This window comes from Chionomys nivalis, chromosome 11, assembly GCF_950005125.1.
Source record: "Chionomys nivalis chromosome 11, mChiNiv1.1, whole genome shotgun sequence".
Taxonomy (NCBI): domain Eukaryota; kingdom Metazoa; phylum Chordata; class Mammalia; order Rodentia; family Cricetidae; genus Chionomys; species Chionomys nivalis.
This window is the reverse complement of record NC_080096.1, coordinates 68,708,028-68,724,138: the sequence shown is the minus strand read 5'-3', so window position 1 is coordinate 68,724,138 and position 16,111 is coordinate 68,708,028. Positions and strand designations below refer to the sequence as shown.

The 16,111-nt window shown below is 38.0% G+C and overlaps 1 protein-coding gene across 34 annotated transcripts in view; it reads right to left on the bottom strand.

Annotated features, from left to right (window-relative positions):
- Positions 1–1,218: 1,218 nt before the first annotated feature.
- Positions 1,219–16,111, bottom strand: part of Ptprd (protein tyrosine phosphatase receptor type D) — a 2,217,081-nt gene continuing 2,202,188 nt past the window's right edge. For all 34 annotated transcript variants that reach the window (XM_057783903.1, XM_057783917.1, XM_057783909.1 and 31 more), the window contains 6 exons: positions 15,621–15,799; positions 14,517–14,643; positions 13,395–13,520; positions 9,994–10,148; positions 6,921–7,056; positions 1,219–4,960 (listed from right to left, as the gene is read on the bottom strand). In XM_057783903.1, coding sequence (XP_057639886.1) covers positions 4,892–4,960; positions 6,921–7,056; positions 9,994–10,148; positions 13,395–13,520; positions 14,517–14,643; positions 15,621–15,799 — 792 coding nt within the window. In that variant the 3' untranslated portion in view covers positions 1,219–4,891. The remainder of the gene's footprint in view (positions 4,961–6,920; positions 7,057–9,993; positions 10,149–13,394; positions 13,521–14,516; positions 14,644–15,620; positions 15,800–16,111) is intronic.

Below are 16,111 nucleotides of genomic sequence, written 5' to 3'. Positions count from 1 at the left end.
TAATGGCCAAAAAAAAGCAGAAAGGAGGAAAGAGAAAGAAAAGCAAACCTAATTATTTATTCAGTGTTAGGATTTCCAAAATCATTCCTGAGCAATGGGATTCCTACACTAAGTAACTATTTCGATGGCAACTAGTCTTCTTGATCATGTTAATTGACATGTCTTATCTTGACTCAGATTTACAGCTAATTGTAGCAGCCCTCATAATCATCACTGAATTTTGCAAGGAAATGGACACCTGAAACCCATCTTAATGTGATAACTCAATGTGAACCTTTTCTTTCCTGTCTTCACTTGTATTTCAGAGATGATCACTTATACAGAATATGGTCAGCTGGGCCAATGAGACTCTCTTCCACTTAGAACTGCTGTTTTTGCTGTCAGGGTGAATGTCTTCTTCCTCTTACTTGGGTGTTGGCATTATGATGAGCTTAGGCCTGGATTGAAGAAGTACAAACCAGATAAGGAGACTGCAAATTCCCACTATTTTATTATAAGATCATTCTTATTTTTTACTGGGGCATATGAGACAAGAGGCACCTTTCTTTTTCTGAGGCCAGTTGGAATAACACATTCTCTCACTTAAGACGAACAAGTCTGCATTAGGATGCTGTTTTCCTTGATAGCTTTCTCAATCTGATGCTGCGATTGATTCAGTGCCAGCCTCTCTCAGAATGATCTGTGTGTGCAGCAATACCTCACTATTTTCAGAGCTGCTTCCTCAATACATGGAGCAAATCTGACCTACTATTACAATTTAGTGATGGTGAGTGTCTAAGCAAATAATCCAAAGCAATGTGTTTTCTCAGCTATGTTTCTAAATGGTCAATAAGCTAATAACATGGAATTATATGTGCAGGAAAGCTATGGTTTCTTTCAACATACACTGACATCCACAGCCTACATTCTACAACAGACCTTTCAGAGGATCTGCCATTGTCTATGTTCTCTACCACGAATGAAAACAATGCCTCTTTCTTGAGTATGTGAATATATGGAATTGTTTCTCTATACTTGTCTGCTTAGCAGTGGAAAGTGCTTTCCCTCAAGGGTAGACACATGTAACCAGCAGGTTCTTAGTAGAAATATAAATATATTCCTATGAGTGCACAGGACCTAAGCAGATAGCCAAAAAATAATAATAAATAAAAAACAGAGGGAATAACGGGTTAGTTTGGAAGCAGCATGCTTGGAATGGACAAAAACAAAGGCCAGGGCTGCATAACACTGACATTTTTATTAGAATTCATTTGTAACAAATGGAACCTGTGTCAGCAAAGAACTGGTTTTCATACAGACTTCTTTCGCCACCAATGTAACGAAGTAAGAAAATAAAAAGCACGCCTTTCATTCTGTAAAACACTTACGCGTACTACTAATTAGAGGTAATTGTATTTTTTAACAAGCCATTTTACAAGTTATTTTTTTTTTTGAGTTTTCAGTCTATGCATCCAAAATGAGAGCAAAGAACACAACTGTTATCTTTGTAAAGACACTCCAAGCTTGAATGGCAAAGCCATGTAACGGATGGAGAGGATGGATCTGTAGCCTTCTGATCTCTGCTGGAGTATCAGGGCAGCCATATACCAATGGAAACCAAAACCCAAAAAGAAAAGAAAATGGGAAGGGGGTTTTAAAATGACAAGAAAGACTGAAACAAAGCTAAACCAAAAATCAGCAGGAAAGAAAAAACCGTGTGTGCTACTATGCATTTTTCCTTTCCTGTTGTGATGTGTTATCCATGGACACATAAATGAATTTCTGAAGCAGTTTCTTACAGATGGGTTCAAGTAATAACATTATTGGGTGTAGAATCAATAGGGCAGTGCATAGTACAAAGGTATAGAAAGTGCAAAGTTCCCTAGAGGCCCTTCCCTCCCCTGGCTGTCCTTGCCTTGTCTAACCATGCAAACCATTTTTAAAAAAGAGCTAAAATAAAGTTCTGTACAAATCACTTTTATATATTTGATATTTTACCATTGTAACTAATTACAAAATTATACATAACTACACATACATAGGTAAATAATAGCACCGTACTGGTTATGATGATGAAAAGAACTAGAAACGTGGATGTTTATGATAATGGCAGATAGTGATGCTTGCCTGGGAAATTAATCTCGAATGGTCATAGAGATAAGAACAGAGTGGAATGCACATCAGTGACAGTGGGGAGTTAGTCCTAAGAACAGCTCCTGACTCTGGAGTGGTGCCCGCCTCATCCTCCTCCGGTAAGCATCCCGTTGGTTCATTCTCTTTCGGGGACTACTGTCTTTTCTCCCTCTGCCATATGGGCAGCTTTTGTTGCAGAGAGACGAACTGCTCACTGGCCAGTCATTCTGGTATGTGATAGATATTCCATTAGATCCCACATGTCCAAAATGGCATGTCTAGATGATGCGATACCTGTCTGACTCCCTTCCTTTCACTTAAACAAAATTACAGCACTGAGAAACCTGGCACTTAGATAAATCTTCAATGATACAAGTGAAAAGAAAATGACAGACCCATAGAGTGCACATTCTTCTCTGCTTCTGATGTAGGTTAGAGAGTCTCATTCTGAGGTAGCCTTCTAGATTCTTTTTTTTTTAGTGTTATATGTATTTCTATTTTTTCTTTTTTTGTTTATTCATTTTTATTTTTTTCTTTTTTTACAAAAATGATCAAATACGATATTTGCGAGTGTTTGGTCTCTAGGATTTTATTTTGCTAATGATGGGAAAATGGGAAAACAAATATCCTTCCATGCAGAGCATCATGAAGCTAAAATTAAACCAAAATATTATACCTGTATCAAAACTCTTTCAGAGTTCTTAGGATTTGGGTAATTTAAAAACATATAGCATGTGGCAAACTCATACCACCAGCCATGGCTTCCTATGGAAATGCTGTAGAAAGGTTTGGGGAGAAATATACATACATATATACATACATACATATATATGTATATATACATATATATAAAATTTATTGCCCCTTTCAGAATACTCCTAATGGAATATCAAATATATCCCGAATTTTTTTTTTTTTCTGTAAGTAAGACTGGTGGTTACTGCGTGCTCCAGAGCAGATTTTGAAGGGGTTAGAAGTGAAACAAGTTGTTCTTCCTGATGTGACGATGAGGAACGGAGAGGCCCTGATTATCCAAGTGCTTTGGGCTGGTACAATCACTAACATCCCCCACTTGGGTGAAAACTAGGAATGCATATTATTCAAAGAGTTTCTGTACGTGTAGTAAACAGATAATGCTTTAATTGAAAGAGTAACAGATGTGAACAACTAATGGAAATCAACCGAAAGGTAAAAAGAAATGCTAATAAAATAGGCATCAATTATAAGGCACTCTAAATGCAGAACTAAAACCAAATCAAACAGCACAGCGCCTCCCAGGGACGCCACAGCCAGAAGAAACAACGCAGCATCTCCCAGGGACGCTGCAGCCACAAAGTATTTCTGACTGAAAAGAGTAACATGAGTTTGGCTTTGCCCCTGTTATGTATCATAAATGCAAATTTCATACACATACTATAGACAATATATGATTGAATATACTTTTTTTTTAAAAAAAACAACTTGATAGCTGATATATTACAACATTCTTCCCTCCTAAAGGGATATGCACTGACCTTTCCCGCATGCACACCTCTTAGATATTTAACAATTGTTATTGCACTAGAGTGTTAGGAATATTGAATTTTGTTGGAAGCCTGGCTAACGAAACCGTACTTGTGAATATGGTTGAGTCGGTGGGGGAAGGCAGGGCAGGAAAGTCAGGGGCGAGGTTCAGTAATCAGTGATGTGCACTCCTCATTTCCCTTTACAAATTAAAGTTTTGAAATATTAAAAATAACTTGGAAATGATGGTTACAATAGTTTTTTTTAATCCTTAAAAAAACTAAACCATGGAAGAACTGAATGGCAGTAACATCTTTGTGTGGACATACTGTCTATATATACATAGATACCCTTAAAATATAGATATCTATCTATATATTTATATATATATGTTAGCAGCAACTTTATACTTTGCGTCTCCCTGTTGATTCCAAAAGCAAAACAAAGCAAAACAAAATTCCCCTTGAAGTTTGCAGAGAATGGGCACATTCTCACCAGTTATACCAAACAATTGCGTAAGTAATATCTGTTGAGACAGATACTGTAGATTGGGTGTTGCACAAAAATGTGCAAAGTTTCCAATTATTTGATATTTCTACAGTAAGATATTACAGATAACCATTCTACAGCTTACAAAAACCTACAGTTCAGAAATAAAAAAAATAATGAAGAATCACATAACATTTTAAATTTACTTGATCGGATGATACATTTTTTAAAAAAGAAAAAAGTCTACACAGTTAGAAATGAAGCACAGGTCAGCAGAATCCTTTACAATACGAAAATGAAATCAAGGACTTTCTCTTTTAAACATCCCTACCCTCACCCCTAAAATATACGTATGAGTGGCATGGGGAAAGGGGCGATGTTGAAGCACAATCCACCTTCTGTGAGACGCCACACCAGCAAACTCCCTGCTCTGAGTCGAGGCCCACAGGCAAGCTCTCTCTGCCCCTACCAAGCAATCCTGAACAAGATGGTAGTTCTTTGCTGTCATTTCTTCTCCCCTTTATTTGGAATCCTTGAGGTATCTGCAAATAAAATCCTTCAGATGCCTCCTAAGTCAGGGTTCTTGATATTATTTTTTTCAGGTTAGATGATTAAACTGTGAATTCTTGGTCCACTTGGAAGAGTTTATTTTTGTTTTTTAATAGTCCCACTAAGTGGTTGTTAGCTAGAAGTTAAGAAGGACTTCTCAAGTGCCCTGTATGGCTCAGAAGAGACTCCATGGATAGCGAAGGGCCTGTAGTAAAAATCCAGAAAGGATCAGGGGTTTCTACGTTGCATAGTGATCAAAGCTGCCCAGGTATTCTAGTGCGGCTCGGTAGCAGAACTGGTATTGATCCTGTAGGACACAGGGTATAAGAGAAGAGAGGAAGAAAACTGATATTTTAATTGCAAAATAAACCCAGAAATGTAAAGAAAAAAATATATCTATAAGGAGCAACACTACCACTTTAATTTAGTCCGATGACCAAGCAACAGTGAGCAAATAGCAATTAGCCATGTGAGAATTGTATTAAATTCACCACCAGCCTCACTGATACAAGGCTCGTAATTCCAAGTCATAAAAACATCAGTGAATATTATCTTCCATCTTATATGCTACAACCATCTTTCAGAATGACCTAAGTACTTTTAATAATTAATTGGAAAAAAATGTAAACTTTCCTAAAGGCAATCTGGATTTATACTCTTTGTGTTACTTTCCACCAAATTTGAGCTTATAAGGAAAAAAAAATGTGTGTGTGTTGGGGGGGTGAGTCGACAAGATGGCTCAGTAGCTAAAGGCTCTTCAGGTCTCATTACCTGAACTTGATTCCTGAGCTTCACATGACAGAATGAGAGCAATTACTTTCACAAGTTGTCCCCTGACCTGCACACATGTGGTCTGTGGCCTGTGCACTCTGCCTCCACACAAATAAAAAAGAATGTAAAGGCATCAGATCAGACTTCAGACTCAATCAGAATTACCATTTTATCAGATAGCCTCAGGTAAGGGACAGAGGCATTGAAGATCCTATGTATCTATGAGAAAGAAAGTTGTGCTGGATGGTTTTACGTGAACTTGACACAAAATACAGTCCTCTAAGAGTGGGAAAGCTCAAGAAAACTCTCCCAGAAGATTGAGCTGTAGAAAAGCCTGTGGGAAATTTTCTTAATGAGTGGTTGCTGTGGGAGGGTTCAGCCCATTGCGGGTGTAGGTTCTATAAGAAAGCTTGCTGAACAAGCCATGGGAAGCAAACCAATCGGTAGCACCTCTCCATGGTCTCTGCATCAGCTCCAGGTTCTTGCCTTGTTTAAGTTCCTGTCCTGACATCCTTCAGTGATGAGCAGTGCAGTGGAAGTGTAAGGAAAAAACAAAACAAAACAAACCCCTTTCTCTCTAACTTGCTTTTGCAGGGTGTTTCAGGGAAGCAATAGAAACCCTAAGACAGAAGAAAAAGGTAGCCATGTAAGAGCAGGAGGCGTATGGAGTTTTCTGGCTTGCCACCCCTGAGAATGGCTGCCCACATCCAAAATACATGCACCATTTTATCCTAAAATTCAGTGCGATTGCAAGTTGTCTATTCTGGAAGACTCACACCAAAATAGAATGGTAAGAAACATGCTTTTTCTCATACAAGGAAGGACCCTGTCATATTGAAATATATTGGAGCATTGTTGGGGAGATGGAAAAATTACAATTTACAGATAACCACAGGCATGAGAAAAAGTAGGATTTTCCCCATAAAAGAAACTTATTTTCAGTAGCCAATGGGGCTGAAAGCAGATAGCTTCTATTTTGCTTAAATGTGCATTTTTCTACAATAAAAATGGTAATGCAAAATAAATGGAGTTTGCTTTTCTGTCTTGTCACAGTAAGTTGCTTGGCTAAATGTTAAGGCTTTTTAAATGTCCAATTTCCCTCTGTCACCCCAACACCCATTATGTTTGTCAGGCTGACATAATGTTTTAAGTATTGCAAGCCAAATGCTTGCACTATTTTGAAATCAAAGTCTGAAAGATATTGTAAATTGAAGAAAGCATATAAATTGTATAATTTGGTAGATATTTGTGGAATATAAACACTACCACTCTGATTCTCTAAATCATGGACATATCCTGAGAAATGTACATATTAATTAGTGAATAGGAAACAAGGCCTTTTCAGGTTTCAAATGTTTAATATTTCAAGAATGGTTTTAAAATATTAAGTAAACAAATGGTTGCCTTTCTCATGGTGATTTTCTGTATCTTGCAACCATATTTTGAACCCACAGAATGTTAAGATTTTTAGAAGGCGATCCCAAATGTTTTCTCACCTCTGTTTGTACCATGGCTGGTCGCTGTGTTCTTAACATTTTGACTGTCTGGAAGATATCTACAACCCCTTCATATCTCATTCTTTCCAACACAATACTCAGTGTTATGAAGACTCCAGTTCTTCCCACGCCAGCACTGTCATGAGAAGAAAAGCACTGTGAGTAACATGCTCATAGTCTTGACCTCATTTGCTTTGGAAGCAGTCATTCATTCTTCTAGAGTTTCCATATTCCCAGTTTCTCCACAAGCATGTTCAAGATAAAGTGGGAATGCTTTCACTATATGACTACCAGGTAATATGCTGTGGTAACATAAAAGAATAAGTAATTAGGATTGGGTCTTACAAAATAGAATGTATTTCTATAACACCATGTAACTCCAGTTGAAAAGGTCAAAAAATAACATAAAATCAATAGAGCAAAGTATGAACAGATCAAACACTGGCTTGCATTCTTCAAGTTGATCCTGAAACAAGATTTTGCCATTATGTGAAGTATGAGATAAATTATAAAAATGTGGAACACGTCATGTAGATTCTCCCTTTCCTATTCTTTAGTAACATAATCTGTGAAGGATATGTCATCCTAAACAGGTAACAAATGTGTAACGGGCTTACAAACTACAGTATCAACATTGGGTTAGATATGAAAAAACTGATTCTAGTCGGGCGGTGGTGGCGCACGCCTTTAATCCCAGCACTCGGGAGGCAGAGGAAGGCGGATCTCTGGGAGTTCGAGGCCGAGGCCAGCCTGGTCTACCAGAGCTAGTTCCGGGACAGGCACCAAAAATACAGAAAAACCCTGCCTCGAAAAACCAAAGGAAAAAAAAAAACTGATTCTATAATAGACTTTTTGTTATGGAAAGGTTTTTCTCTTATTCTTTGGGAAGCTGTGAATACCCTATATGCACTGATTGTAAAAATATCACATCATATGTCAATTTTAGAAAATCTATAACTTTATTAGATTCTCAAAAGGGCCTTTGCCAGTATAGTTAACCACTACTCTGAACTACTTATTTTCAGGTGATAAGCCGCTAAAATATTCCATGTTTCTTTCTGCCATTTCAGCAAGGTTTTGAGTTTCTTTCTATTTCCTTTGGTATTTTAAGATAATTACCGAATTTTCATAGCAACAAGGAAGAAAACTAATTGATAGCCCTTGTACTCTTAAAAAGTGACATCTGGGGGTTTAGGTAATGAGAACACTGAATAATCTGAAATAAAAAAAACCCTACATTTTTGGATCTTAATTAAATGGTGTGTGTAGTGCTTGGGCACAGGCTGTAGAAAATAGATGAATTCATTTACTGTGGGATGGAGCTGACAGGCATATAAATAGTGTGTGCTTTTACAAACTTCAATTTCTCATGAATCTAAGGAAAAATGCTAAGTGGGGCTTTAAATCAATGGGCAGTTGTTAAAGAGGAGCTGAAGTTATCCGTCTCACAAACAGCAAAGGGATCTGGCAGATTCTTTGAGCCCTGAAAGCATTCATGAGGCACTTTGACTTATGACAGTTTTGTCGCGTCCATGTAGGTATTTCAGAGCATATCTTACTTTGACTTGGTTAATCAAATGCAACCAAAAATATAACGTTTCTGGATTGCTACTAAGAATTTTCAAGAAAAGAACAGGCATCTCCCTCGTTAATTTCTAAATTTAATGAATCTCAGTATATTCGGTTAATAGACTAAAAATAAGTGTTATTTCAGGGCATCCAAAAACAAGAAAAGATATGTATCTAGAAGACTTTGGGAGGTAAAGGGATATGTGAGTTTACAGGTATACAACATGTGAATCTTTGTACTTAAGGGGTTTCTCCATCATTGTCTGAAAACAACCCCAAAGAGCAGTAACAGGGGGCTCATGCTTAAATTATGAATATCAGATGTATTCTTTTCTATAGAGGTCATACAGAGAAAATCTAAATTAAGTGGAGAAATTAAGTGCTAGATTAAAAAAAAAACCTAGATGTTTCAACTCTAGTTTATAACAACAACTTTAACCATTGGAGACCATACATCACATCCTATTTGCTCTTTAGTTGCACATAGCAAGCGATTTTGACAACGTAAAACAAATATTTTCAACTCTGAGAAAAAAGCATTGTTAGAAATGATCCCAGACCTGAAGAGAAACCCAAAGCTCACTGCTTTACACTGTTATATGTCTTCGTGAAAGTATAGATCCAGGACAAGAGCGTGTATGCTCATGCCCCTGTCTAGTTTTTCTATATTTAGATCTTGCTTCCTGTGGTATTAAAAACAATAGTTTTTAAAGTACCAGACTTTTTAAACACAAATGCTTTCAAGACTGACTATAAACATTATAAAAACTGAAACCTCAAGCTTTTACAATCCTGAAATACAGCAGTTAGAAAAAAAAAAACAAAAACGAGGAGAAATCTTTTTACTGTGTTCTGCACATGCAGCAACTTCCACATGCACTAAATTTATGGTGGATGTCTAAGGCGTTCACTTAGTATTTCTATTAACTTCAGTGACTTAAATTACAAAATGCTCTGGAAACTGTTGAAAATAATTAAATTGAAGGTGCTTCATTTTCTGATATAGCAACAATTTCCAAGCAAATTGCATTTTGAACTGAGGTACCATACTAATCACTTATTGACTTGCAGGAATTAGTATTGCTATTAAGTCTTGGCAGCTATTCACTACTCTTTCAAGAGATAAAGGGGAAAGATAGAGAAAGGCAGTTGTAAGTGCAGCTACACAAAAAGAAAGCAAACACTGGCAGGGATTAGCACTACACTTATTGTTAGGGACACACTGGCAATTGCTGGCAACACAAAACTGATTTCTTGTAGGTTTTTTATTTTTTTTAAATAGGGGATCAATGCGGGGGATAAAAACATTCCTCTAATTCTTTTCAATTTATGTAAAGAAAAAGAAACAAATCTTTATGTCTCATAGAACGATCTGCAAATAAATTTCAATTACACAGACTTATTATAACAAGCTTGTGCACAAAGTGAATAAAGGACAGCCATTTTCAAAGCAGCCAGGCATCTATCATAAATGTCCAGTTAGCATTAGTGACTCCCTGCTCACCTGCAATGCACCGAAATGGGCCCATCTTGGCCAAACTGCTCCTTTGTTTTATGGACTTGGCCGATGAAGTCAATAAATCCTTCTCCAGACTTTGGCACTCCTTGTTCTGGCCAGTCAGTGAACTGGAACTGCCGCACTGTTCGGGACTGGCCGTCCTTTAGAGGGGAAGCCACATAACCAGCCACAATGCAGCATGCCAGGAGAGTTCAGCAAGTACAGAAACCATAAAAGCATTTATGATTTTTCCCCAAAAAATAAAAAGACAAGAAAATTATTAGGAACATGTCCAGAGAAACTAAGTTGTGTGTGCTGCCAACACAGTCAATATTTATATATTTAAATTACAAATATTTGAGTTGTCCTCTTCAGATGGACTTCTGAGTTTCAATGTTTAAACTGGAAATCATCAAAAACATACATACATATTTGTATTTATATATGTGTATATATATGCATATAAATAAACATTTATATGTATCCCACCAAATCTTATACACTCTACTTCAATCTAATAACTTCTTCACATTGAAAGGAGTGTATAGGCATGGCACCTACACCAGAGGCTTGCTGTTGTCATAGTGATTTCCCATTTGCCATGCATGCCTTTTCCAGCATTATAAATGACAAATGGCAACGTTTAAGGAATCTAATATAAACTAGGTAGTTGTGGTTGAGCTGGCTGCCCAACATGTCTCTGTGATACACACTTGAGCCATGCATGAGGTACAGCATGAACCATGTGACAATGCTTACATTTCAGATTAAGGACACTGTGCCAGATTGTTTTTGTCAACTCGGAACAGACCAGAGTCTTTGGGAGAAGGAAACCTTGATTAGAGAGTAGTTTCCATCAGATTATCTTATGTGCACATATGTGGACATTTTCTTGGTTAAGGAGTGATAAAGGAGGGTGCAGCCAACAGTGGCAGCACATCCCCTAGACAGGGGTTCCTGAGTCGTGGATGAAATCAAGCAGAGTGAGCCATGGAGAGCAACCCAGTAAGCGGGTGTTCCTACATGATCTCTGCTTCAGTTCCTGCTTCAAGGTTCCTGCTTTAAGCTTTTGCCCTGGTGTCCCTTTATGATGAACCTTTATATCAAATAAATCTTTGCTTCCAAGTTGCTTTTGGTCAGTGTTTTATCACAGGAAAAGAAAAGGAAACTAATATAGAAAGAATCCAAGGGGATGATTTACAAGCATCTCCCCTCCCCCCTTCCTGACTGTCTTCGGGAATTAGTTTACACAGACAACCCTAAAAGTGGATGAAAATAAGTCATATCTAAAGCATGATAATTAAAAATAGGTAATTCCTTTTACTATAATGTTTACACAGTGACTCCCACAAGCACTAAATTAATGGTGGATGTCTAAGGCATTTACTTCCCATTTCTATTAACTTATTTTCTGAAGAGAATTTAAAACTTCACTGAGCTCAAGAAGAACCATGTTAAGAAGATAAAGGCATGAGGTACTTCAGATTCTTTCTGGGATTGTTTGAAGTACAAGAGCAGGAGCGACCCTTTGCTCATAGATACAGGAATTCCTGCTCTGACTCACATGGGGAACCATCACTGAACTCACGCTCACTGGACTGATCTCACTTGAAGAGTTGTTCCCAGTGGCTTTCTGTGTCCTATTCTTGGGAGCTAATCCATCCTTCTAATATTCTTTTGGGCCCAGATGTTCCCATTTCTAAGATTTGTGGAGATAAAATCCCAGGCATATTGAAGAGAGGTGGCCAACTCAGGATAGCCACACCTCACGTATGCTAGTGGAGCAGCGCAGATGCTTGAGAATGGAAGAGGATCACAGCAATTCACGAGAATACAGAGGAACGTGTATAGTATCTGGGGCTATTACCAACTCCTAGATGTTTACTATGGAAGCTTGATTTGTTCCCCTGCTTTTTCTGGGAAAGTTTTGGAGGGTACATGGAAGAAGTCAGAGAACTGGACAATGTAGAATTGTCTTCTGAGTGTTCTGGAGATTTCATTTTTGACCATAATGTCAAGAACAGGTCTTGTGCACAGACACTTTCTATTTGGAGAAGAATCCACCTGCCTTTTAAAGTTTAGATGGTTAACAATGCTATATTCTCACAGGCCAACTGTGATCTCAGAGCCTGAGATGATAAACATACTGGGAGCATATACAACAAAATCTGGCAGTTAACCACAGAGAGACTTTAAACTATATGAGCAAGTTTCACTTTACTCTTTCTTGCTCAATGTGATTAGGTTTAACTTGGAGCTAGGTAAATGTGTTCCCTATAGTCAAAGCCACATTTTCCTTTTTATTATCAGAAATAGCTAAAAAATTTATGTTCAAAGAACTTATGAGTTTGGCTCACACAGAAGGGATAGGGGCAAGCATCAGGGCCTGCTTACAATGACAAGTTAAAAAATGAGATATTGGAACGTAATAGCTTCCTTGATGTGGCCACATTCAGAGTAATTAACACATTACAATTCCTGGGATTATCGAGTCTATTACCTGAGCCAAACCTTCTGTGAATCATGTTCTCTCTGTCTCTGTTTCTGTCTCTCTCCCTGTCACAGCCAGGGCTAGGTTTCAGGTATTAACAGGCAAACATGAGCTGAGAGAAAGTTGCTTCTCCCCAAAACAAAAACAATGAATCAAGTATACACTGTCCCCTGGTGTTTTAGTTAACCTACCCATGATGACAGTTCCAAAAATAAAGCAGGGCTTTACGCTGACCTGGTCTCCCCTAAGATGTGTTTGCAATCAGGGTCTGTGAAATTCTACAGCAAATATATTAAAGTTTATGCCTAGAGTCTCTTACATCAGGGCTGAACCTTGGACTCAGCAATCTTTGTAGAAAATGCAGAATGAAAATTAGCCAACAAGGGTGGTCAGTTCACAGTTCTCATGGACAGACACATTAGCACATGGAGGAATAAACCATGCCAGCAAGCAAATTAGAATGTGCAAGGCTTGTCAGAGCCTTCGATGGAATGCCATTTGCTCCACAGTTTGAAAGTCAGACCAAATTAACCTACAAGCCCATATGACCTCAAGGGCTGCACAAACAACAACATATTTACAGCCCGGAGTAATGAAGAAATCAAAACTCTCCAATGAGAATGTGCTGAGGAGGTGAACTTAAGTGCAGCCACCCAATCAGTAAATGCTGCCCAACACCAGTGCTCACTGAGCGAGTACCCACAGCTGGGCGTCCAGGTGTGACATTTGAAGGGAAGCCAACCCTGGGTTTATGAGAACACTTACCAGATAGAGGCAAAGTTACAGATTCTTTTCCTTTAAAATCATCCATAATGGCTGATTTCTTTTCCTTTGGAGAATGGTTATTTGGCAAACGTTTCTCTCAGAGAAGGTACACGTAACCCTCATTTCTAGCTAATGGTGGAGCTGAACTTACCCTGGCATCTGTGACCTTGAATTCCCTTAGGATATACTGAGGCATGTTGTACTCAGCCATTGGATCTACAACAAAATATTGGTACCTCGCAGATCGTTCTGCTGGCCAGTACTGGTGACATTTCTCCTAAAAGAAAAGATTAATATTAAACTCCATAAGGTACAAACAAAGATCTGTCTATCTAAATTTGTTCTCTTGTTAATGAACTTCTAAAATCAGGCAGTTTCAATTACACATACCTATATTTTTGTACCTCTATCTGGTGTAATTTCCCCCCCCAAAAAAGCCCAGTACAGTGTCTGGCAAATCATAGCTACCTATTAAACACCAGCTGAACTGCGTGCTTCAATTGGGTGGTTATCTCATGTCTATGGATTATGTAAATGATTACATAAGTCCTTCGGCAATGCTATCCATTTTGGTCCTGTATTACATCAGCACATTCGTTTTATACCACTGTGTTTTGTAATTAGGAAATCACCAAGGATGAAGCAGAAAGAAACCTCTGCACTGATCCAGTTCATTCTTAGTTGATATCCAAGGAGCTTGGGGTCCTGGGAGTTCCGGTGACTTGTGTTGTTAGCTTTGCATATTCAGCAGTCAGATTAAGAAAAGTCTTGGCCTTATATATTTTTGCTTTCTAAATGGGCTCTAAAAGCTGGGTTTTAGCCATAAGTCTATTGTGTAATTTACAAAAAGAAGAGAAAGGATGAGACTATCTCAAATAGCACAGCTAACATGCTTTCAAATGCTGTACCTGGTGGCAAGTTTTCAAATTTCTCTGATGCTACTTTATTTGTATTTCAGAATAATTATTCTACAAAAACAGATTTGCTATTATAACTCTTGATATATCATGTAGCTTTCCAGCCACCATGCTCAATGGTTGGCCAAGGAATGAAAGTCATGAATTTAAATTCTTTTATATGGGGAACTGATGGTCCATTCTATCATAAAATTCTAACCCATTCAGGCAAAAGGTAATAAGCATTTGCTGAGGGCCCAACATAAGTCAGCGGCACTGAGTGACTTAGCCTCTTCCATTGCATGCCACTGTACTAGTTCCAAAGCACATAAATGAATGAGCTTGACGTGATTTTCCAAACAGGGTAACATACTTACTCTGCCCATTTCTCTCAGCTTGGTGAGCATCACAACAATGGTGGAGTTGTGTTCCCAAAGCATGCGCCAGAAGTCTTCAGTGGTCTCTGCTAAGGGCCCCTGGGTAGCAATGTAGGCTTTCTGTTGTCTGAATAGAGAGAATTAAAAGAAAATATTAAAATACTTTGAGGACATGCACAAATTGATTTGTGAATTGTTAACACCAGTCCTATATATATTATTAATTCAATTGCAGGGGTTCCCATTAGGATACATAATCAATAAGATCATTTAGTACATGGTGGGGACTTTGCAAAATCAATTGTGTTGTTAATATTATTATGTATGTCTTTATCGCTGTTATTAAATTTTAGTGCCATGCTAATAGGTTAATTTCATGTGTTATATAAATCACCTTAATGATGAATTGTATGACTTCATTTTTGAGAAACAAAGCTCATTTAATCTATTAAACTTATAAAAAATGGTCTAAAATAGCTGCTTTATCAACTTCCAGATCTAAAACCCAGTTTCTGAAAGACTAGGTTAGAAGGTCAGATTCAAAGAAGCAACAACGAGAGGCTAAGGAGATGATTCAGGCACTAAAGTATCTGCCATTCAGATCCTCAGCACTCATATAAAGTGGTGTGTGTGTGTGTGTGTGTAGGTAACAGGTGGATCACGAGATCTCATTAGTCAGCTGGTTAAGCTGAAGAGATGAGCTCTCGTTTCAATGAGAGACCCTTTATCAAAAAATAATCTGGAACACAGCTGAGGAAGACATGCGATACTGATCTTTGCTATCCACAGCCACACAACCCCCCAACACACTCACACTGGTATTAACACGCACATACGCCATACCCACCCACATGTACACAGCCATATAAGCATTTCCATGTCACAGAAGTACACTTCCCCATCCTTACATGCAATAGAAACTCGGTTACTATTGTTTAATTCTAACTAAAATTAACCACCACCACCCCCCCCCCCGAAGAATTGAATGATGATCTATTCAGAAAGAAAGTCTCTTTGAATTGAGAGGAAAATCTTTGTGGTTATAAATCTAGGGCACATGCAAATACCAAGGCTTTGGATTGTCAGGGGAACAAGGGTAGACACCTGTATCCATCAAGAAAACTGGCATTGATGTAATCAGAGCCTTCTACTCCTCGGATAGGCTGCAGGCACACCCTTGTGGATTCATATGGCATAATATTAACAAGGCGGTTTTTGAATTTATTACATGGAAGATTGGCACTGATGAATCTTGAGGTGTGAGCTTTTGAGCTGGCTAGACGCTGTTGAATTTAAAAAGAAAAAAAGCACAAAGATGAAATTACCCAATGGTTTGAATGCAATGAACCTAATATGACCTTTTTAGATATCAATCTTCTCTTTACTTGATGGTAAATATTCATAGTGTACTTCCGCTTAGCTAATTATTCCACATAACTTACTGAATATTGTAAACATTGCATTTTGAGAACATGATTTCTGAATTTATATTAGGGCACCAAGGGCCCCTGATAGTTGAGGGAACAAAAAAATAGAGGAGAGGAAAAAAGAAGAAAGTGTCTTATAATCTGATGCTAGAGCAGAAGAAAAACGAA